The sequence below is a fragment of the Stomoxys calcitrans genome, chromosome 5, assembly GCF_963082655.1.
Source record: "Stomoxys calcitrans chromosome 5, idStoCalc2.1, whole genome shotgun sequence".
Lineage (NCBI taxonomy): Eukaryota > Metazoa > Arthropoda > Insecta > Diptera > Muscidae > Stomoxys > Stomoxys calcitrans.
Window position 1 is genome coordinate 66,664,360 of NC_081556.1, and position 23,883 is coordinate 66,688,242.

Here is a 23,883-nt window from a genome sequence, read left to right on the forward strand (position 1 = left end):
CTAGACAACATTCATGCAGACACGGTAGCAGATGCGGTGAATAGTTACCGGGCGAATGTGGTCCTTGGAGAACGACCGCCTCGCATTGCACCTGAAAAATAGACCAACCCCGGCAAACCAGAGTAGTTCTGGCTCAATTACCATCCGGCAGATGCAGCCGTCTCAGTTCCCACAAAGCAAGGATTGATGTTAACGTGCAGGGTGTATGTCCCGATTGTGACCAGGGACCCCTCGATACACGTCAGCTGTTTTACTGCCCAGCCAGAACTACTCATCTTAGACCTAGATCCCTCTGGGCGCACGTCTTCTTAGTCGCAGAGTTCCTGGATCTCGACACTCAACAGAATCAAGCAGACGAAAGATAGAACAAAACACACTGCTACAACAACAACCAGACATGGTGAAGTTTGGCTAGCAACGAAAGAGTGAGCTGCTTATCAATTATATTATAAGTTGCAAACTGCCGATTTGTAATAAATGGAATAAATCGACCATTATTTACAGGCAGGAGGTACTACATGTTACCTTTGTATCACAGAATATCAGCGGAAGGATATATGACTGGGAAGTGTGGGAAGACAGAGGTTTCTCTGATAAACGTTATATTACTTTCAGCCTTGGAGAAAACATTGCAGAAGTGGTCCCTAGACTGAACAAACAAAAGGCGGCTAGGGTTATGTTCAGCACACATTCTGCACGACTATTCTCTCTAAACCTGAAAAGGAAGTGGAAAATGCGGAGCATATAGACATAATGACAAAACGTATCATGAATACCCTTAATGGCTCGCATATGTCAGCATGTCCTAGATCTACACCAAGATGCAAACAACAACTGTGCTAAGAAAATACAAGGGCGAACTGGAAAAGGCTTAGAACAAACCCTGGGTGGAACCCTGCAGAACCGTGGCGGATACATCTGAGGCACATAAGCCTAACCTAACCTAATTTGAAAACTTCCAAAAAATGAAGGATGGTCTATAAAATTTGGCTCGACAAATATAACATGCTTCTACTTTTGTTTTTGCCAACCGGTATAGAGTTATTATATAGGCAAAATTTGTGAACTAGAGACATTTTGGAGGGTCCTTTCGAATAGACACTTATTTGCGTTTACGTCTGTTTTATTTGTAAATACATATATGAATACGTCAATATGCTGTTTCTGTGTCTATATCTACAATACAATGCCAAAATAAAAGAATTCCACAATCCCATGGCAGCCGGTTGTATGTACCGGATTGACCCGATGAATTCCTTCATCGGCAAGGGCTGCCGCTTCAGTGTACCACACACTGCTACTACAACAACAAAAGAATTCCATGCTAAATTAAATTCCATACAATTGTCCAATTATAAATTCTCGTTTCAAGAATAGTTGGTTTCATTTTTTTGTCAAATACTGGGGAAAGCAATAGTGACATATATAACAAACAATTTTGTCATTCAGTCATTGGCAGTACCAACCAACATGCCATCAAGGAAGCTGCTCACATTTCAGTGGACCTCCATTTTATAGCCGAGTCCGAAAGGCGCGCCGCTTTGCGACACCTCCTTGAGGAGAAGCATAAGTATAAAAAAAGTATTATTTTAGTCGAATATATGGAAAATGGTATGGAATATTCGGCTCGGCACTTTAGTTGTCTTTAATAGTTATGGTATGCTCTTAGTACGAGGGTTGCCTTTTATAGATTGAGGTATCTCCAAAACATGCTTCGCAAAACGCATCAACCGCTTCTTCAGGTGTCGAAAAACGGACCCTCCCCTTACCCTAATTTTCAGAAACGTCAGGTCTCGGAGATGGGTTGTGCGATTTAAACGAAATTTTGTGTGCTCTCATATAGTACACTAAAAATAAAAATTTGGTATCCAAATTTCGGATGGGGTACCTAGGGGGCTGCCCCACCCTAAAACCTACCAAACATATATTAAGACCAATCACGACAATATGGGAATCAAATGAAAGCCATTTAGAATAAGAAAACGTATCTGATATCCAACTGTCGGACCAAGTGTTAGGGGGACGACCCCAAGCCCCAAAACACCCCTAAATCGGACATATTTACCGACCATGGCAATATGGGACTCAAATGTAAGGTATTTGCAAGTTGAATACGAATCTGATATCTAAATGTGGGACCAAGTTTCTGGGGGTCCACCCCTTTCCCAAAACACCCCCTAACATAACTTATTTACTGACCATTGGAATATGGGACTTAAATAAAAGGTATTTGATTATAGAAGACGAATCTGATATCCAAATATGAGACCAAGTGTTTGGGGGCCGCCCATCCCCGAGTACATCCCCCAAAGGGGACAAATTTACGACCATATCAATATGGGGCTCAAATAAAAGGTCTTTGGGAATAAAGCACGAATTTGATATCAATATTCGGGGAAAGTGTTTACGGGGCCACGCCACCCTAATAAGATTAGAAAACGAATTTGATATCCAATTTTGAGGGCAATGGCAATATGGGGTTCAATTAAATGATATATAGATATATGAGAATAGAGCACGTTGCTCATATATTTTCCGGATTTAGTGTTTGGGGGACCACCCCAATCCCTAAAACGCCCCTAAATCGGGCATATTTACCGACCATGTCAATGTGGAGCTTAAATGAAAGGTATTGGGGGTAGAGCAAGAATTGATACCCATTTTCGGAAACAATTTTCTGGGGGTCTATCCCTTTCCCAAAATACCTCACAAACAGCAATTTTTTACTGACCATCGCAATATGGGGCTCAAGTAAAGGTATTTGGGAGTAGAATACGAATTTGATATCCAAATGTAGGACCATGTATTTAGGGCATCACTCCTTTTCCAAAACACCCCCAAAAGGAAAAAAAAATTTCGACCATGCCAATATGTGGCTCAAATGAAAGGTATTTGAGAAAACGAATTTGATAACCTATTTTGGGGCCATGTGTTTGGAGGACGCCTCATCCTGTTAACTCTTCTTAAGCCAATGGCAATATGGGGTTTAAATAAATGGTATTTTCTGGGCCAAGTATCAGGGGGACCACCACTCCCCCTAAAACACCACTAAATCAGACATCATGAGAATATCGGGCTGAAATGAAGTATTTTAAGAATGGAGTACACCTTACATCCAAACTTAAATTCGTTGACCAATAAAGATCATATGATCATATGGATCATCAGATAAAGGTACTTATATTGTTAAACTGTTAGTCAAGTTAGCATGGTATTTCACTAAAAGATCTTTAATTGTCGAAAATAAATATCCCAAGAAACTTTTGTTCCATATAAAGTAAAAGAAGGCGCAGCGGAGCGGGCCCGGGTCAGCTAGTTGCATATAAAAGTAAACAAACAATGGCAAACATTTTAAATGTAATTCAGACTTTTTACATGTTTTACATGTACTTATTAAATCTATTGTCGATGGGACTTATTTTCCAAATAGGAAATCATTAAGTCCTTCATGTCTTTTCAAAATTGTCTTTTTCTCTAACTCCAACATGTATAGTTTTTCTTCCCATCTTTCTTGTTCAGCTCTATTCTTTTTATACCCACCACAGTAGAATAGGGGGTATATTCATTTAATCATTCCGTTTGCAACACATCGAAATATCAATTTCCGACCCTACAAAGTATATATATTTCAGATCGTAACGATGTCCGTGTGTCTGTCCGTCCGTCTGTTGTAATCACTCTACAGCCTTCAAAAATTGAGACATTGAGCTGAAATTTGCCATAGATACGTCTTTTTGGTGCACGCTGGTTAAGTTCTTGAACGGGCCAAATCCGATTTTCCGATAAAGGGTCTAATGCCCATAAAAACTTTATTTTTCATCCGATTTTGCTGAAACTTGAACAATGAGTAGTTTAAGGCTTCTCGACAACTGACAACTAATATGGTTCAGATCGGACTATATTTAGATATAGCTACCATATAGACCGGTCTCCCAATGAAGGGTCTGAAGCCCATAAAAGCTTTATTTATTACCTGATTTCGCTGAAATTTAAAACAGTGAGTTATTTTAAGCCCCCTGGCATCTGACATAAATAAATATTTAAATATAGCGGACTATATTTAAATATAGCTGCCTTATAGACCGATCTCCTCAAATTTGGAATAGTTCGCAGTTTAAACCCTCCCAACATCCGACCTTAATATGGTTCAGATCGGACTATATTGAGATATAGCTGCCATATAGACCAATCTGCCGATAAGGGGACTGAAGCCCATAAAACCTTTATTTATTACCCGATTCGCTGAAATTTGGAACAGTGAGTTTTTCTGAGCCTCACGATATCCGACATTAATATGGTTCAGATAGGTTTATAATTGGATATATCTGCTAAAAAGATCAATATTTTGTTCTACAAATTAAATAGTGGTATATATATTAGACAACTCAATGTCCGTGCCGAATTTGGATGCTTAAGTTATCCAATTTTTATTGGATTGTGACGAAATGGGGTTTACATATATACCCGAGGTGGTGGGTATCCAAAGTTCGGCCCAGCCGAATTTAATGCCTTTTTCCTTGTTCTTCCTTATGTTCTAATTTCTCGATTTTTTCAAATACATGTTCAAAATTTCTGTCCTGTTTTCTTTTTAGTACTTCGAGGAGTTGAAGAGGCATTATCCGAGGAGATAGCAGTGGATTGAGAAATTTCTTCAAAATCATTTTCCGTTGAATTTTTAAGTTCCAAATTCAAAAATTCCATCTCACTGTATTCCACAGGTTCGTTTTCTCATGGCAAGCTTGTGTCTGAAAAATAATTATTTCTTTTAATATTATTATATATTGTCTAAAAATGTAATGAAAATAACTTATAATGTATATAGTATAACTCTAATAATTTTCTTAATAAACAAATCCAAGTTTGAAAAATCAAAATATTTTGTTTTTCTTTTTTTATATCTAAACTTGTTCCGATTTCTTTAACGGCAATGCCGGGAGTTATAAAAGAAACATTTTTGCTAAATTTCGTGAGAATCGTTTAGCAAATGACCAAATTATTGAAATATTACTATTTTACAACCCTGATATCGTGTCTTCGACAACATCTTCAAGATTATGTATCCGAAAAGGGATAAGTAAATACATCAGAGTACATCACTGATTTTGACAGATAGTTCTCTCAATATTTTGTTGTTGGGCAACAGCCACTACCAGTAAATAAATATATCTTGGGTGATCCTCCAGTTGAGCCAATGGTGACTTACATAAGAAAGAGAAAATTCTTACTTGTTCTTATTTGTTAAATTGTGGAAATTTGTTTTAATTTCCAGCGTGGTTATTACTACAATTCCTTGAATCTCCTCCAACTCCTTTTTGATTTCTTCGTACACATGTGAATTTTTCTTGCGCCGCGTGGCATGTCAATTTTCGTTGTCCAGATTTCACATAAAAGATGCCACCTATTATTATTTCGCCATGGAGGTTTGTGAAATTTTATAGCAAATCTAGATTTGCGTTGCAGTGGAAACATATGGGTTGCCCAAAAAGTAATTGCGAATTTTTTAAAAGAAAGTAAATGCATTTTTAATAAAACTTAGAATTAACTTTAATCAAATATACTTTTTTACACTTTTTTTCTAAAGCAAGCTTAAAGTAGCAGCTGATAACTGACAGAAGAAAGAATGCAATTACAGAGTCACAAGTTGTGAAAAAATTTGTCAACGCCGACTATATGAAAAATCCGCAATTACTTTTTGGGCAACCCAATAGTATAAGAAAACGACTTGTTGCGCAGCGACAGTGGGTGTTCTCTTTTTGGGCGTTGTGAAATGTAACCTTTCTCTAGATGAAAAACAAGTTATAGCGAAACCATGGCGAAGTAATTAAAGGTGGTCTCATTTGTACAACAACCAAAATTTATATGGTGCAATCCGCCATCTTGCCATCAAGCGGATCGTCGTTTTGCCAACACACACAAAAAAATTTGTGTGCGTGTGTGTATGCTTGTGCGTACTTGGGCGAAGAATATGCGGGAAAGATGATAACAACAAAGAAAATGCAAACAAAAATCTGGCTTCTTAATACCGTCAAACCCGGCCTACTGTTCGCGTGAGACCACCTTTTTAAATCCACCTTGTAGCGAAACGATCACTTTTCATCAATATGTTCCGCTCATTATTTTTTATATGGAGTTTCAACGCGAAAAATGAAAAAAGTACCAAACATTACCTTTTAATTGTACCGTGCATGGTTACAGCACAAAAAGTCGACTTCGGTTTTTTTACACAAAAAGACGATTAATCGATTAGTCGAAAGTCGACTGAAGATCATCAGCTGTCCAAACAATATAGAAGCAACAAAGCAACAGGTATCAGGAGTATTATTTACAACATATTAAGTTATTAATTGGTGTTTAATAAGTTTCGTTTCGAAAACTGTGCTCATATGACTTCATGTATAATATTTTTACTTACAATTTATTGAATTTGGTTCGTTAACACTACGAGTCAATTAATAATTATCTTTTTGTGCGATAAAGTTGTGGCTATCTATCCAAGGTGCTGCTGAAACACATTTACGTCTTTAATTTTCAAATTATTTCCGTGCTACCGAACATTTACCGAACGACTTATATTCACGTAAATGCACAGAAAAGTAAAAAACTAAATATAAAGCAATTTTTGATATCTGTCAACGTTTAAGTGTTATTAAAAAAACTTACATGCCATCCCAGCAGTCAACGTTATAAATAGGTGAGTGAACTATTATTGAGGTAAGCTTGCGATTATAAAAACATTTTTTTTTGATATTTCATTTTATTTATTTCAAAGCATGTAAAGTAAAGCCAACAGGTCTATTGAACAATTAAACTACATTCTTATTTTCAAGTTCTCTGAAATCTCCAAGAGATACATAAGCCAACAAATATGGAAATAGGTTATTTTTTTGAGAGTGTTGAAGCAACTAACTTGTCAACAACAGTTTGATTTCCAAAATGGAAGTTTCTTGCATTGGAACAATTAACGTTCTTACAATATTCACCCACCTATTCCAAATGACGCCGCCTCACTGACTCACCTGGTTTCGCAAATATCCGTGCCGCTTTCTCTACAAATGGGTGATTGGTGTATGGGGTCCCGTTGTTGTTGTTGTGACAGTGTGCAGTGTTCAGTCTATCGTCTGCATGATTCTAGATTTTAGAGGTTCTCTCTTGTAGCGCTGAATCTCACGCTCTAGATCATGTAGATCCAACTTAAGGCTTCCGGGCGGTAGATACCTATCCACAAGATCATGATTTGGATGGTCACTGCGATAACATCCCAGAAAGTAGTGCTAAAACAGCATGTAATTATGTCTTCGAACGGGTAGGATCTTTGTCTCATGATGGAGGTGGTCTACATGAGAACTGAGGTGACAGCCCGTCGCAGTTCGAGTAGCGGCATTCTGACAGATCTGCGTGTCACAGAGCTGAAGGACAACACTGTCGCTGCATAACTTTTTACAGACCAGCAAATTGCTTTGCACGTGGTCAACAAGGTTTCTTTGTCAGCAGTTCACGTGCTGCCGGCAAGTGACTTAGGACCTTGTTTCCACTTTTGACTTTATGGCAAATTGCTTTGGTACGATCTCTATGCCGTCTGAGGAACTCTCTGTTTAACTCTACGGTTTTCGATTTCCTATCCCTAAAAATAAGCAAATGGCTAGCGATCACACTGATAAGCGTTTCAGGCCGTCCTATCACATGACCTGGGCTGATTGCAGCCACTACAAATGTGTGCGGTGATGGCATGCAAAGCAGTTGTTCTGGTATGAAGTCTTCGAAATCCATGCTGATGCTCGGCGAATGGAAATTCTCCAAAGAGGATCGTGTCCTTTAAGCGTGTTGGCTACTGGTGAGTGAACGGAGATCGGTCGGTACAACTCCCCCTTACTCGGCTCCTTTCCATCTTCCAGACGTCGGGTACTAGAAAAGTGTTCAAAGACAGGTTGAGGACCATATTGTTCATCATCAATGTGAAGATTCCGTCGGGCCCAACGCCTTGGATGACTTTGCGCCACGAACGATATTCGTAACTTCGTCCATGGTAAATTGTGATGGCTGTCCATCGGCTAGGAGACCGCGGATACGACGAATGACTCTCCTTCTAGCCCTGTAACTCTCGGGATGCACAATAAATGCACATGGCAGCCGGTTGTACGTACTGGATTTACCCTATGGAGTCCTTCATCGGCAAGGGTTGCCGCCTCATTGTACAACACACTGCTACAACAACAAAAATCAATTGACGTCGCCAAAAGTGACTGAGGTCCTGTCATCCCTTCTACCGGCGTTCGAGAATGACTTAACAGTAGACCACAGCTTGCCAACACCGGAACCTAAGTAACATTGCTGTTCCAGCCACAAATTCCGCTTACATTTGTTGAATACCCCGTTTATATAAGATTTCGATTCTGGGATAAGTGGGGTCCGTACAACGAATTCCATTACGCTCGTCTGCGAGTACCACTGCCTGCGCCGGGAAATTGGCCCGAACTTGGGGTATTCCAGCGGCTGGTATAAAGCGAGCGGCTGCTGCTTTAATGATGTCTCGGAATTTCTTTTCAGCTTCTAGCAAATTTGAGGAGGGGTGTCGGTTTACTGAAGCGGCGATTGGTGTATTCTCTGAAATCGACCCAATCGGACTTCTTCTGATTGATAAACGACTTGCCCTCAGAGGTTATAAAATCGGGTGGTCGGTCGATGGTAAGAATTGTGGGGTGGTGGTCTGAACGCAAAGAAATGACGGCTTGCCAGGATACGTCACTCGGGCAGGATCGGGCGATGCAATGGAAATGTCTGGCGAGCTGTCCTCCACCTATTGACGATATACATCAACGAACTTGCCTCTTATTTCGCTGCAAGAGATCTGAAGATATCCGCCACCAAATCTTCAGCCACATTGTTCACTACAAATACGCGTGAGGTGAATAATGAGCTGAATGTGATGGTCTATGGAGAAACATTCCGACCGTCAAGTGTCCCAAAATACTTTGTGTCATTCAATTTGCGATAATGTCAAAAGTAGAAACAAGGTCCTCAACTCACTTGTCGGGAGTGCTGGGGTGCTGGCCAGGGTGCACTCATAAGGTGAGGTCATGCGAACAGCTGAGTACAATTTTTCTATTTTTGTTTTGATTTTGAAATACATCTAAATATCAAATACTGGTTAACTCAGATGTAATTTTTTCTTAGATCTAAAAACGAGGTTTTATTTGATCCCATATTCCACACATAAACAGTGTTATAATGACGAAAATACAACTTTAAAACACATTTGAAAAAGATACATTGCAATTGCTTAGAGCAAGCATCATATCAAACGTGTCTCGTCAACATTCATGCAGACACGATAGAAGATGCGGTGAATAGTTATCGGGTGATTGTGGTCCTCGGAGAACGACCGCCTTCCATTGCACCTGAAGAAATTGACCTACCCCGGCAAACCAGAGTGGTTCGGGCTCAATTACGATCCGGCAGATGCAGTCGCCTCAACTTCTACAGAGCAGGGATTGATGCCGACGTGCAGGATATATGTCCCGATTGTCACCAAGGAGCACACGATAAACGTCACGTGTGTAACTGCCCAGCCAGACCCACTCGACTCGGATCCAGATCCCTGTGAACGCACCCCTTCTTAGTCGCAGAGTTTCTGGATCTTGACACAACAGAATCAAGCAAACAACAACAACAATAACGCCTGGTAGCTATAAGCTCCTCGCGAACTATTAGTCTTATTCTATTAATTGAACATATTGTACAATCAAATAAAACACAAAAAATTTAATTTTGAATTCTTGAAATTTTAATTGACTTTGAATGTTGTTTAACATAATCCGTAAACTCAGCTGAAATAGTTTTGCTTACAAGGAAAGCTGAGAATATTATTGACGTTTCTCAACCTTTTTTTTAATATAAAGTCTTTCTTACAAATCCGACTACTGGTACATGCCGAACTTAGAAGCACTTACTAATTCGCCGATGCAGCCTACTTATAGATACGCCTTGGCGAATTCAATATTGTTTTGAAATTTGCGGTTCCATCGTTATTAAATATACCTTGGTCTTGCTCTGATTGGTCGAAAAAAATTTGCCGAAATTTTGAAATGTCACGGTGAATCGACTTGTTTACAAATTTTTGCATATCATGTTCCCAAAAAACAGATCCAGGAACTATGCGGCTAAAGTGGGGTGTGTTCAGAGGGATATGGGTTTAAGTCGATTCGGTGTAGATGGTCAGTTAAACAAGTGACGTGTGTCGTGTGTTCTCTGGTCACAAGAGGGACATATGTACATTCCGAACGTTGGCATCTATCCTATCTCTGTAGGAGTTGAGGTGGCTGCATCCGTTGTATCGTAACTGAGCAAGAACTACTCTGGTTTGCCGGAGGAAGTCAATTTTTCAAGTGCAATTGGTGGCTGTTTTTCTTCAAAGATCACATTCACCCGATAGCTGTACACCGCATCTGCTACCGTTGTTGTTGGTGTAGCCACATGTCTATATTTGAAGGCGATCCTCGTAGCACTTTTCCCCGAATATTGATATCAAATGCGTGCTGTACTCCCAAAGACCTTTCATTGAGCCCCATATTGCTATGGTCGTAAATTTGTCGTATTTGGCGGTCGTTTTTGGGAGAGGCGGCCCCAAACACTTGGTCCTATATTTAGATATCAGATTCGTATTCTACACTCAAATACTTTTTATTTAAGCCCCATATTGCCATGGTCAGTAAATAAGGCCTTTTTTGGGGTGTGTTTTGGGGAGGAGGTGGACCCTCATAAACTTGGTCCTCCATTTGGATATCAGATTCGTATTCAGATCCCATATTTCCATGGTCGGTAAATATATCTGATAAGGGGTGTTTTGCGGGTTGGGGTAGTCCCCCTTACACTGGGTCCGACAATTGGATATCAGTTACGTTTTCTTATCCTAAATACCTTTCATTTGAGTCCCATATTGTCGTGATTGGTAGTTTTGGGGGTGTGGCGGCCCTCGAAAAATGTAGTACCCTATTTTCACCACGGGATAATTATGCACCATCGATGAAAATTTCATGAAACACACAAACAAACACAAATTGATTTTTATATATAAGATATGCATGCAATTTACACACATATTTCTACATACATACATATTTTACTATTTTAGACTCGTAATTCTGTGTTAATACTGCAAAACGTTCGAAAATGGTGCAAAACCTTGTATGTTCCATTTCAACTACACATCCGAGTAATATAAGCATTAGCGGTAGTCTCACTGCAATGAACGCTCCAACTTCATCTTCACGTCTAGAAGCTATCACCTTCCAGGATATACCGCTTTCGGCTTTGAGTAAGGGCTCTAGAAAGAAGCTCTCGTATTTGATGAATTCAAAAAAAATTTTACGATCTGAAGAAGGCTACGAACGGGATTGGCGAGGCCTTGCATTTTTGGCTAAACAAAAGAGTTTGTTCGACGAAAGCAATATAAGCAACGATGATCCGATGGAAATTGTTCTTAATCTGTGGTGCGCAAATAGCCCCACAACCGCAACTTTCGCCCATTTGGAAAAATATTTGGGCGTAATCGACCGTTGGGATGTTTGCGACGATATTTACGACAATTTGGGTAAGAGTTAACATAAGAACGACAATTTGGGTAAGTGTTAGCATAAGAACGTGTCTTAATTTCGTCGTGGTGTTACTTGCGGTTTCAGCAGTTTTTTAGTACTTGCAGATAATGGTTCATAGTGTTCCAATATAAATAACATTATGTTGAAAAATAACTGCTTCAGTTTTAAATGAAACTGTGTAAAATGGTGCTCGCGAATTGTTTGATTGCGGTTTCCAGTATCCTTAGTCTGAGCTCAATTCTCGATATGATTATTTGCCGAACTAGCGTGGTCGAGCATAAGGTCGGCAAGGATCAATCTTTGTTTATCATAGATTTGACTTATATTTGTCCTAAATTTTGAAAACGTCGTTATTAGGTGAAGATAAACAAAAAAGAAAAACAGAAGTCACTATCAAAATGTAAGTTTTTACGTCCTTTTGTATGCGAAAAAAGTATTAATAATGAAAATAATTGTTTATTCGTAATCCGAAAAGTTTACAATTCGTTTGAACATGTCGAAATCAAATGCCGTGATTAGGCCCCAGATCTGTCAAAATGCTGCTCTTCGAACTGCGACGGGCTATTCCTTCAGTTCTCATGTTTACCAACTCCATCAGGAGACAAAGACCCTACCTCTGCGGGGACAGATCAATGCCTTTGGGCTGTTATCGCAGCTACCATCCAAATCATCGCTTTGTGGATAGATATCCACCGCCTTAAGCCCTAAGGTAGATCTACATGACCTAGAGCGTGAGATTCAGCGCTACAAGAGAGAACCCCTAGATAAAGGCATAACAAGTGGTTCTTGACAACATTCATGCCGACACGGTAGCAGATGCGGTAAATAGCTATCAGGTGATTGTGGTCCTTGGAGGACGACCGCCTTCCATTGCACCTGAACAAATTGACCTCCCCCAAAAACCAGAGTAGTTAAGTAAATGGGCTCCAAATCTTAAGTAAATGGGCTTCTTGGGAGTAGGTGATGGTAGCATCATCGGCTCCCTGTTCGTTGGGTTGCATTCAAACCTCTGTCGCTGCGCTGCCTAATGTTTCAATATTAGTATCTTTACCTATCCCAGTATTCCGAATCTTTAAGTCAGTGATGGGTCCGTCGTCGGGTTCCTATTTGTTAGGCTGTGTTGGGTCTCTCGCCACTGCACTGCCTGATATTTTAGTATTAGGATCATTGCTTCTCCTAGTCTTTCCAATATTGAGAGATGCCGTGATTGTCTCGTTGTCGGCTCCCTGTTTGTTGGGTGGTGTAGAGTCACCTGCCACTGCACGGCCTGATGTCGCAAAATGAAAATTTCTGCCTATCCTAGTCTTCCCAATCTTGAAAATGACAGCTTTGTTCCCGTAGTACGCCATGCTTTTAGTCTTAGCCAAACTTGTCACGGAGACTTAATCAATGCCAACCACAAAGAGAGTTCTTCCTTCCTTCTCCTCCCTGTGGAAGACCTCCCACTTCTCTGCGGCCAAATCTTGGTTTTGCTTGCCCAAGAATTCCAACATGCGTTCCGTCGCAAATTTATTGTCCCATCCCTTGATGAAGACCGTAGTCTTTGTGAGCTGGGTGATATCCACCTTTCTCGCCAGGTCGAGCTTTGCGCCCTCCCAGGGAGCGTGAATACCTCTGACGAGCTGTTTGACGGTATCAATACATTTCGCCGACGTAAAGATCTCCCCTTTAAACTCGCAGTTAATCATTTGTATGGGTGGGCCCTCTAAAGAGTTCCACACATGTTAATAAATCCGATCGTACTCCACTTGGGACCGATGATCTGGGGGAATCCTTCCGGATGCACAGCCGATATTGATGACTACATAAGTCAACTCATCTCTGTTGTGCTTCCTTGCCACTTTAGCGTTAGAGTGCGTCTCCTTACCATTCTCAGCGACCATCTTCCCCTTCCGTGATGGCTGTGGCCTCCATGATGACTCAGTGGCCGTGCGCGCTTCCTTCGTTGCTGTTCCGACTTTGTCTACCTCCGCAGGACACTGTCTGGAGTCTCCGTTGCGGGATGGCTGGCTTGGTTTTCCCAGAGTTCTTGAAAGCGGGGAGCTCTTTTTCTTCTCCAGCATTTTAGCAGTATTATGCTCTTCGGGAGATCTGATTCTTTTTCCAGCTTCCGTAGAAGTGCTTGGAATGTCAGTTCTATCCCTTCCAGCATCCTGCACTTTGGCCCGATTACGCTGATGGTGACCGGATTACGATTAGGCTGATGGTGACCGGAGCGCCTTCAAACCTTAAGTCGCTGGTTGAAGCCGCTTCTGTAGAGAAGAAAAGCCTCATTGTAGGAAGTGATGCTAATGCACATCACCAGGTATGGAGAAGTTCGGATGTCAACAAAAGGTGTGAGCTGCTTATTGAATATATTATAATTTGTAATCTGGCGATTTGTAATAAAGGAGATAGACCGACCTTTATTACCAGTAACAGGCAGGAGGTTCTAGATATTAACATTGTATCGGAAGATATAAGTGGAAGAAAATGCGATTGGGAATTGTTGGATGACCACAGCTTTTCTGATCATCGTTATATTAGTTTCAGCCTTGGAGAAAATACTGAAGTAGTGGTCGGCTAAATAGAAGAAAGGCGGATTGGGATAAATTTCGGCACAAATTCTGCACGTCTATAGTGGTCAAGCGGATCACGAAGGCCCTAAATGACTCGCTTGTGTCACCATGCCCTAGTGCCAAGCCAAGGGGCAAACAGCGACCGTCATGGTGGACTCCAGAGCTAGTTGGTCTAAGGAAGGACTGCAGAAAACTCTTCAACAGCGCAAAAGCCACAGGAGCTCCACACGAATGGGACATCTATATGGCTGAGCTAAGAAAATATAAGGGCGAGCTTAGAAAGGCTCAGAACAAATCCTGGGTAGAATGGTGCAGCTCCGTGGAGGATATATCTGAGGCCTCTAGGCTAAAGAAGATTCTGTCCTCGAGACCTATTACGGTGGGGTATTTCCAGAAGTCAGAGAATGTATGGACAATGTCTAGTGAGGAAACAGAAAGCGCAAAATACCTGGGTGTTTTGTTGGACAGGAAATAAAACTTAAAATCCAATATTTTGGAAAGGGCAAGAAAGGCAACTCTTGCCCTATGCACCTGCAAGAGAGTTATTGGCAAAAGTTTGTGGTTTAGACCGCGCGTCATGCGTTGGGTATATGCAGCAGTTGTCAGACCTATAATGCTATATGGTGTTGTGGTCTGGTGGACGGCGCTTCAAAAGCCCACCTACTGCTCAATACTAAACCGGATCTATAGGATGGCTTGTTTGTGCATCACAGCCGCACTGAGGACGACACCATCTAATGTACTGAATTTAATGTTACATGTAATGCCTCTGAACATTGTGGTACGCAAATCGTAGCCACCACTGCTGTGAGGTTAAGAGAGCTTTCTCATTGTCCTTGATACAATATCCTATGTTCCTGGCAGTGTGTATTACACCCTACCTGAGCCCTTTTTGATAAAAATTACTGTACCACTTTTCCTGATAGAATCAATTGGAACTACGATATCCCTGGTAACAGAACTTACATAGACTTCTATAAGAATGGTTCCAAACTAAACGGCCAGGTGGGCTTTGGAGTGTACTCTAAAGATATAGATCTAGGTTACCCGACAACTGCATTGAGTATCAAGCGGAGATCCTTGCAATTAAGGAAGTGGTGGAATGGCTAAGATATAATGTCATAACGACGATTGGCATAAATATCTTCTCAGACAGTCAGACACCCATTAATTCCCTGGAGAACGTATTTCTGAACCCAAAAACCAATCTCGACTGTCGCAGATCTCTCAACGAGATGGTTGAGCAATTCAAAAGTCACCAGTTCTGGGTGTCGGACCACAGAGATATCCCATGGAATTGTAAAGCGGACGAGCTTGCGAGACTAGGAACTACCCTACACATTCCAGGGTTACTGGAATCTGTGGGTATGCCTCTAGCGATATGTAAGCTAAGTTTTCAGGACCAGTCCCGAAGGACAACGAATGATAGATGGTCACAAAGAGGAGGCTGTGAGCATTCCAAAACTATGTGGCCTAATCTAGACTTGAAGAGGCCTACCGCTTTGCTTTCACTGGCTAGAACAGACGTCTCAGCCATTGTGTCCGTCATGACAGCTCACTCTCTAATCGAAAAACATGATGACGGATTGAAGGTTGCCATCAACGACTTTTGCAGAAGCTGTGAGGACATCGAAGAAGAAGAAACTATAGAACACCTTCTTTGTGTGTGTCCCGCACTAGCAGCCAGAAGGAGTTCCATTTTAGGTTCTCATTTCTTCAAAAACCTGTCTGATTTAGCGGACGTGAACATTCGCAATAAATAAAAACACGTTTTAAATAATATGCTATTGTTTTTTTAACGATATGTTACTTAGATTGTTGTTTAATGTGAAAGAAGACTAAAAGATATGTGGCTTACGTCACAGCCCACGGTGCTTCTTCAATGCTGTTTTTTTTCGGACAGGCACAAGGAGAATAATATACATTTGGATAGAGTTAGAAGCTTTTCCTTAATCAAATATCCTGCTGCATTGAATTTAGTGGTTAAATGAAAAAATTTTTTGTTTGATCATGTCTGTTGATAATTTGGTTTGTCAATTTAGATTAATTAATTTTAATTTAATTTTTTAATTTTAATTTAATTTTTGTCCCAATTGAGGGATCAAAAATGTGAATATATTATAATTATTGTTTTATTTTATATCATAAATACTTCAGTGTTCTATTGTTTGTTGCCTGATTTCTGCGGATGCGGTTGGTGATCAAATTCTTCAGATGCTGCGGGATCGTGGGGTCGTTCTCCAGGGACCACATTCATCCGGTAGCTATTAACCGCATCTGCTGCCGTGTCTGCATGAATGTTGCCTAGACCCGCTTGATATAGAGGTTCTCTTTTGTAGCGCTGAACCTCGTGCTCTAGATCATGTAGATCTACTTTAAGGCTTCTGGGCGGTGGAAATCTATCCGCAAGATGATGATTTGGATGGTCTCTGCGATAACAGCCCAAAAGGTATTGCTTGGACAACATGCAGTTATGTCTTAACACGGGAAGTATCTTTGTCTCCTGATGGAGGTGGTCCACATGAGAACTGAGGAGACAGCCGGTTGCAGTTCGGAAGACGACAGATCTGAATATTATTCCATTGCGTATCGCAGAGCTGACCAACCTAAGTGCTATTTTTGACTTTATCGCAAATTGCTGTGGCATGTGGGGAGAATGTGCAAGACATTCACCCACGCGTATGTGTAGTAAACAATGTCGCTGATGATTTGGTGGCAGATATCTTCAGATTTCTTGCAGCAAAATATGAGGCAAGTTCGTTGCGGTAGATTTTCAACCTATCGCAGATGTCAACAATGGGTGGGGGGCCTGACGCCATTACCATGGTCCGCATGTGATACGATCTCTATGCCGTCTGAAGGGGGAGGATAGGTAGAGGTTATACAGTCCCCCGCCTTGGGGAACTCCCTGTTTCACTCTATGGTTTCTTATCCCTAAATTCCACAAATAACTGGCGACCACACAGATAATTCGCGACTCAGCGTTTCAGGCCTTGCTGGAGGGATGTATTGGCGATGCTACGATGACCATCCTATCTAAATTGTATATGATAATAGCTGCGGCGTTGTACAGACTATGTGCAAAATTTCAAGCCCGGGGGCCCATTGATGGACCTTCTAAGTTGATCATCTTGGCCCTCAAAATTTTGTTCGAACGCATTGATGGCCCGCCCGATTTTCAAAGAGCTCGAAAACCCCACAAAAACTTATTTTTGTGTACGGAATATCTTTTATAGTCTCCAAAAAAAAAACGATTTTTTTAAGGCGTTTTTAAACCGATTTTCAATTTTCAACCGATAAGGATACCTGACAAAATTTATCTTCTTCAGGCACAAGGAGAACAATATTCGTTAGGATAAAGTTAGAAGCTTTTCCTTAAAAAAAAATATATAAGAAATATTTTATAGGGCTTGAGAACCACTTTCGAACAATAGAGAAATTTTGGGAAAAGGACCACAAATGAAAATTTCGCTGCGCAAATAAAAATTGATAGGGGATTACTTAATAAGACAGCCCACGAATAGGGCCCTGAAATTTTGCATATCGTATAAGAAACACCTCCGCTCTATACATTTCAAATTTCATAAAGATATAAAGTCAAATATTCTTGGTAGGGACGAAGCAATGTAGTTAACAAAAAAATGTAAATCGGTTTGCCATCACGAATAACGAAAATTTAGAATACAAATTTAAGTTATTTCGTTGATACTGTTAAAGATATCCCGCACACAAAAGCAAAAATGCGCACTCAGCAAAAATGCAACCGAACAAAATTTTTTTGGCCCGGGGCCCAATGGTGGGCCTGGTTAAAACCACCTCGGCTATACCATAAAAAAATTCGTGAGGATATTTTTATGCCCAGCACTTTTACAGCAGAGTATCGCTGTAAATACGTTAAGCAAGGAGAGACATCGTCTTTGTGGTTCCCATTTCTTTGAGGACTTGTCTGAATGAGCGGATGTGAACATTCACAAGTTGTGCTTTTTAAAGCGATCTGTATGGAACCAGAATTCCTTCTCCTGTGGTATCACAATGTACTTCCACTTATACCTAAACGCGTACTGGATTTAGACAACAATAGTTCATTGTATTCTTGTTAACCATTCGTTTATAATATTGACATTTTACTTACTATTCTCTGTGTGTTAAATGTACCATGGCGTTTTTGTTACCACATTTTTTTTTTCTTTTTTTTAAGTTGAGGACACAAGAACATTCCACAGAAAAAACCAGCAGATTGAATCATCGCTTGACACTGGAGAGTTTTCTGGCGAAGTCGACGTTGAGTTCGGTTATGGAACTGACCCAAATATTTTAACAACTGATGACGTTATAAGAGCAAAAAAAGGCTTGCCACTTCAAAGATATGATGCCTTTGTTCTTTATGCAGATGCCGACTTAACTTATGTGACTGAAATGTTGACGAAATTGGAGGATAATACGGAATACAATTTTAAGGTGAGGTAGAATTATAGCAGTAAGCCTATTGAGGACCAAAGTTTTGTAATTCTTCTTACAGCTTTGCATAAAAGATCGTGATCTTCTGGCAGGCGTTGCATTTAAGCATGTCGCCTTAACACAACTCATCGAAGAACGCTGTAAATACTTAATTGTTATTTTGACAAACGCTTTTCTTAGTAGTGCGGAAAATAAATTCTTTGTGGATTTCACGCAGGCATTGCAAATAGGTACGTCCTAATTTTAAATTACCAACACTATGAGAATTTCAATCTATGGCAGCCTGCAATTCAAGCTATTTATGTTGAGGGCATTAAATATTTATTTTCGTCTAATTTATTTGAAAATTCCATTTTCATCTCATTTTGATCTTATAGAGGGAAAGTAGTTGATTTCGATGAAGTGGCAAACGAATCAAGTGACAACATATTAGTGTTTTTTGAAGGTGTAAATCTTTACTACAACGTTTCCTGTATCACATTCTTTCCCTACCGCCAAAAAGATGTATGTGCCAAATTATGCATATTCGCTTTTTAAATGAAAAAAAAAAAAATTATAAAACAACAGAAACGATGCAATGCACACGCCGAAAAAAATATTGGTTAAAATTTGACCGATCGTACACGGTATTGAGTATTGATAAAAATAACTTGACACTTTGTTTTATTAAACTTAAAAGAACTGCACTTTGAGAGACTTGAAAAGTGACTGACTGACTATTTACAATGAGAGACATAGAGGACTAAGATAAGTAAAATCATGCATGTTGTGTCGGGTTGCCATCACTTCTCCTAAACATGGATAGGTAAGGTTAGGTTAGGTTAGACGTTTTCGTCCATTGTGATACCACAGGAACAAGAGAAGGAAGATGCCTTCTAGTGTCTTCCGTTGAACCACCCAGATTGTTTTAAAGAGCCCAACAACTTGCGAGTGTTCACATCCGCAAAATCAGTAAAGTTCTCAAAGAAATAAGAACCTAAAGTCTCTTCACAGCACAGCAGCAGATGTTTTATAGCCTCTTCTTTCTTGACGTCCTTATAGCTTCGGCATTAGTCCACATAGTTTTGGAATGCTCACAGTGTGGAATGGAGGATAGGTAGAGGTTAAACAGTGCCAGGGAACTCCTTGTTTCACTCTACGGACTGGCGACCACACAGATAATTCGCGACCCAGCGTTTCAGGCCTGGCTGGAGGGACGTGTTGGTGATATCCTCAAATAGTTTGGCATGGCTGACCGTGTCGAATGCCTTCGATAGGTCCAGTGCCACGAGGATCGTCCTATGACATGGCCTGGGCTGAATGAAGCACGGCAATTGTGTGCGTAGATGGCATGCAAAGCAGTTGTTGTGCTATGCAATCTTCGAAATCCACGCTGATGCTTGGCGAATGGAAATTCTCCTCCGAGGCTCGGAAAGAGTAATGCCTCAAGCGTCTTGGGTACTGGTGAGAAGGGAGATCCGTCTGTACGACTCCCCCAAATTCGGGTCCTTTCCTACTTCAGTAGCGGGATCACTCTGCTAATTTTCCAGACATCGGGAACGATAGAGTGTTCAAAGACAGGCTGAGGACAATAGTAAGGCACTCAACTTCAGGTAAAAACAGATTGTTCAGCATCAGTGAGAGATTCGTAACTTCGCGCACGGTAAATTGTGTTGGCTATCCATCGGCTCGGAGACCACGGTTACGACGAATGGCTCTTCTCCTTGTCCTGTCAATCTCGGGATGCACAATCAATTGACGGTTGAACAACCTGGCGCATCTCTTCGGATCAGTCACGGTTACGTCGCCAAAAGTAACTCAGGTCCTGTCATCCCGTCTACCGGGGTTCGAGAGTGACTTAACAGTGGCCCACAGTTTGCCTACACCGGTGCCTAAGTTACATTGCTCCAAGTGTTCCAGCCACAAAGTCCGCTTATGTTCGTTGACTACCGTGTTTATTTCCAGATTCAACTCGCTGATTCTGGGATTAGTGGGGTCCTTACAACGAATCCCATCACGCTCGTCTGCGTGTACCACTGCCTGCGCCGGGATATTGGGCCGCACTTGGGGTATTCGACCGTCTGGTATAAAGCATTAATCATGTCTCGAGATTTCCTCTCGGCACCTAGCACATTCGAGGGGGTGTCAGTTCACTGAAGCGGCGGTTAGTGTACTCCCTGAAGCCAGCCCAATCGACCTTCTTCTGATTGATAAACGGCCGGCGCTCAGAAGTTATGAAGTCGGGTGGTCGGTCGATGGTGAGAATTATGGGGAGGTGGTCTGATCCCAAAGAAATGAAGGCTTGCCAGTATACGTCACCCAGTAGATCAGGAGATGCAATGGAAATATCTGACGAGCTGCTTCACCTTCTCGTAATCCTATTGAGGGCTTCCTCATTCACCGTGGGAAACGTGGAGCCTTTAATCGTGCAATGAAATGTCATGCACATTAAATTCTCTTAGAACCAGACGACTTGGCCATTAATTGGGACACGGCCACCAACCGGCGGTATATATACGTTGTATAGCTCTATCTCGGCTGTACCCGACCTGACTGCTACCCCTATGCACTCTATGCCGGAGAGTAATTTAGAGAAAATTACAGGAATAAAAAAAAACGATAGAAGAGTGATTTCCGAGTTTTATCCAATGTGAGGCACTTGCGCTAAGCTGTTAAAGGCACAAGTAAATTGCCCGCCCTACCTGTTTACCTAGAACCTACACCATCATCTTTACTTATGGCAAATCCCATCACGCTCGTCTGCGAGTACCACTGCCTGCGCCGGGATATTGGGCCGCACTTAGGGTATTCGACCGTCTGGTATAAAGCATTAATGATGTCTCGGAATTTCCTCTCGGTACCTAGCACATTCGAGGGGGTGTCAGTTCACTGAAGCGGCGATTAGTGTACTCTCTGAAGCCAGCCCAATCGACCTTCTTCTGATTGATAAACGTCCGGCGCTCAGAAGTTATGAAGTCGGGTGGTCACTCGATGGTGAGAATTATGGGGAGGTGGTCTGATCCCAAAGAAATGAAGGCTTGCCAGTATACGTCACCCAGGAGATCAGGAGATGCAATGGAAATATCTGGCGAGCTGCTTCACCTTCTCGTAATCCTTTTGAGGGCTTCCTCATTCACCGTGGGAAACGTGGAGCCTTCAATCGTGCAATGAAATGTGATGCACATTAAAGTCTCTTAGAACCAGACGACTTGGCCATTAATTGGGACACAGCCACCAACCGGCGGTATATACACGTTGTATAGCTCTATCTCGGCAGTACCAGACCTGACTGCTACCCTATGCACTCTATGCCGGAGAGTAATTTAGAGGAAATGACAGGAATAAAAAAAGATAGAAGAGTGATTTCCGAGTTTTATCCAATGTGAGGCACTTGCGCTAAGCTGTTAAAGGCACAATTAAATTGCTGGCCCTACCTGTTTACCTAGAATCTAAACCATCATCTTAAGTTATGGCAAACCCATCTTCTGTTATCCTACCCGTCTGTTCCGGCTCTTGCAAATCAAACGTCTCAGAAATTGAGTTTATGATTACAAAATAATCCATTTTATTTGAAAACAAAACTATAAAAATGCCTATTCTTACAATAACGCGAAATGTTGTTTTATTAATTATATACGAGCTATATGTCCCACTATAGGACATTTCTAAATATATCTAGCAAAATTTAAAATGCTACTTAAATCACGAACAAAATTGTAAAAATTGTATATATGCAAAATAACTTTCAAGTTGTGATATTAATTCAGCAAATTTTTCTTTTTCAAATAGACGTTATTATCATTTAAATTCGCAAGTGAAGTTTCAAATTTAGAGTAGCAGAAAAAAATTTAAATCGACTCTTTAATGCTCGCTTTTAAAATAAAAATTATCTTTGCTGTTATGTAAGTGTGTTTACTAGTTTTGTTTTTTCTTATCGCATGAATTCGATCAGCTGTGAGGTCACTAACCCTCACAGTAAAAATCTTTCGCTTTTGCACACAACAATTGTCTGTTAATTTCAGCAAGTTAATCTGTATTTAAGATCAATCTTGCAATGAATTATAGTAGCAGTAATTATAACGATTATTCAATCAAGCTGCAGGTGTTTTAAAATATGCCTTAAATTCAATTAATCTTTGCTATGCTAGTGAGCTCCACATCAAAAATTTAATTATATTTATTCAAAATGCACAATGTAAAATGGTTTTGTGCTAAGCCATTTTATAGTGACTTTTAAACTGTAAACACGTACAATCATATTTTAACACAGCTGTGTTAGCAAAGACCCCTTGGCATAACATATCAGTGGCTGTGCTCTACTTCAATAATCTTTTACGTTTATGTGGAGTAAATGAAAAGGACTCTTTGTATGAATACGAATGGTCATAAATTTCTCCATTTTTTATTACCAACTAAGGCCGGAATTTGTAAATTTTGCTTTAGAAAATTATAAATTAACAAAAACAAAATATCGCCCACTGCACTAAAATGTTTGTCTCTGTTTACAAAAACAAAACCGAATAGTGTCCTTTTTTCGTTAAATTAAGAATTCTTTCGTCTTACATTTGCATGTTTCACTTCCGAATGTTTCTATATTATTACAGATAAGAGTCTCTTTTACAAAAACTTCATCAACCGTTTAGTTGGCAATGCCATTAACATGCTAGGAAACTTTTTAGTGATTTTATAACTTTTTTCTTGTCTTCTTTTCTTTGGTGTTAAAAAAGCCATAACTTGGTACACGCATCAAATTTTAGTTTCTTTTTTAATATTAGAATCAACTAAGGCACTCCCGGGAAGGAAAAAAATCATTTTCCGACAGATTCTAACTAACTAAGGACTTATGTTAACGAAGCTGTGTTAAAATCTAATTGTACGTGATTACAGTCTAAAAGTCACTATACAACGGCTTAGCACAAAACCATTTTACATTGTGCATTTTGAATAAATAAAATTAAATTTTTGCAAATAGCTTAGATTAATTGAATTTAAAGCATATTTTAAAACACCTGCAGCGCGATTGAATAATCGTTCGAATGATCGAATTCATGCGATAAGAAAGAAAACAAGTAAACACACATACATATCAGCAAAGATAATTTTTATTTTAAAGCAAGCATTAAAGTGTCGATTTAAATTTGTTTGCTTGCTAAACTCAATTCGAAATTTCACTTCCGAATTTAAATGACAGTAATGTTTATTTTTTGAAATTGATAAGTTTACTGGATTAATACCACAACTTAAAAATTATTTTTCATATATAAAATTTTAACAATTTTGTTCGTGATTTGATTTAA

General features: G+C 40.3%; 1 protein-coding gene and 1 long non-coding RNA gene across 3 annotated transcripts in view; one reads left to right on the top strand and one right to left on the bottom strand.

Moving 5' to 3' along the window:
* Window positions 1–4,362: 4,362 nt before the first annotated feature.
* Window positions 4,363–6,503, bottom strand: LOC131997821 (uncharacterized). The gene is made up of 2 exons (XR_009398440.1): window positions 6,413–6,503; window positions 4,363–4,745 (listed from the first exon to the last, which is right to left on the bottom strand). It is a non-coding gene; the product is annotated as an uncharacterized LOC131997821 (long non-coding RNA).
* The window catches only part of LOC106093182 (myeloid differentiation primary response protein MyD88), an 88,536-nt gene continuing 70,965 nt past the window's right edge, over window positions 6,313–23,883 (top strand). The window contains exons 1-4 of one of the 2 annotated variants that reach the window (XM_059369538.1): window positions 6,313–6,711; window positions 11,129–11,587; window positions 18,348–18,607; window positions 18,669–18,837. In XM_059369538.1, coding sequence (XP_059225521.1) covers window positions 11,167–11,587; window positions 18,348–18,607; window positions 18,669–18,837 — 850 coding nt within the window. In that variant the 5' untranslated portion in view covers window positions 6,313–6,711; window positions 11,129–11,166. The remainder of the gene's footprint in view (window positions 6,712–11,128; window positions 11,588–18,347; window positions 18,608–18,668; window positions 18,838–23,883) is intronic. The other variant, XM_059369537.1, reaches the window with a different exon arrangement.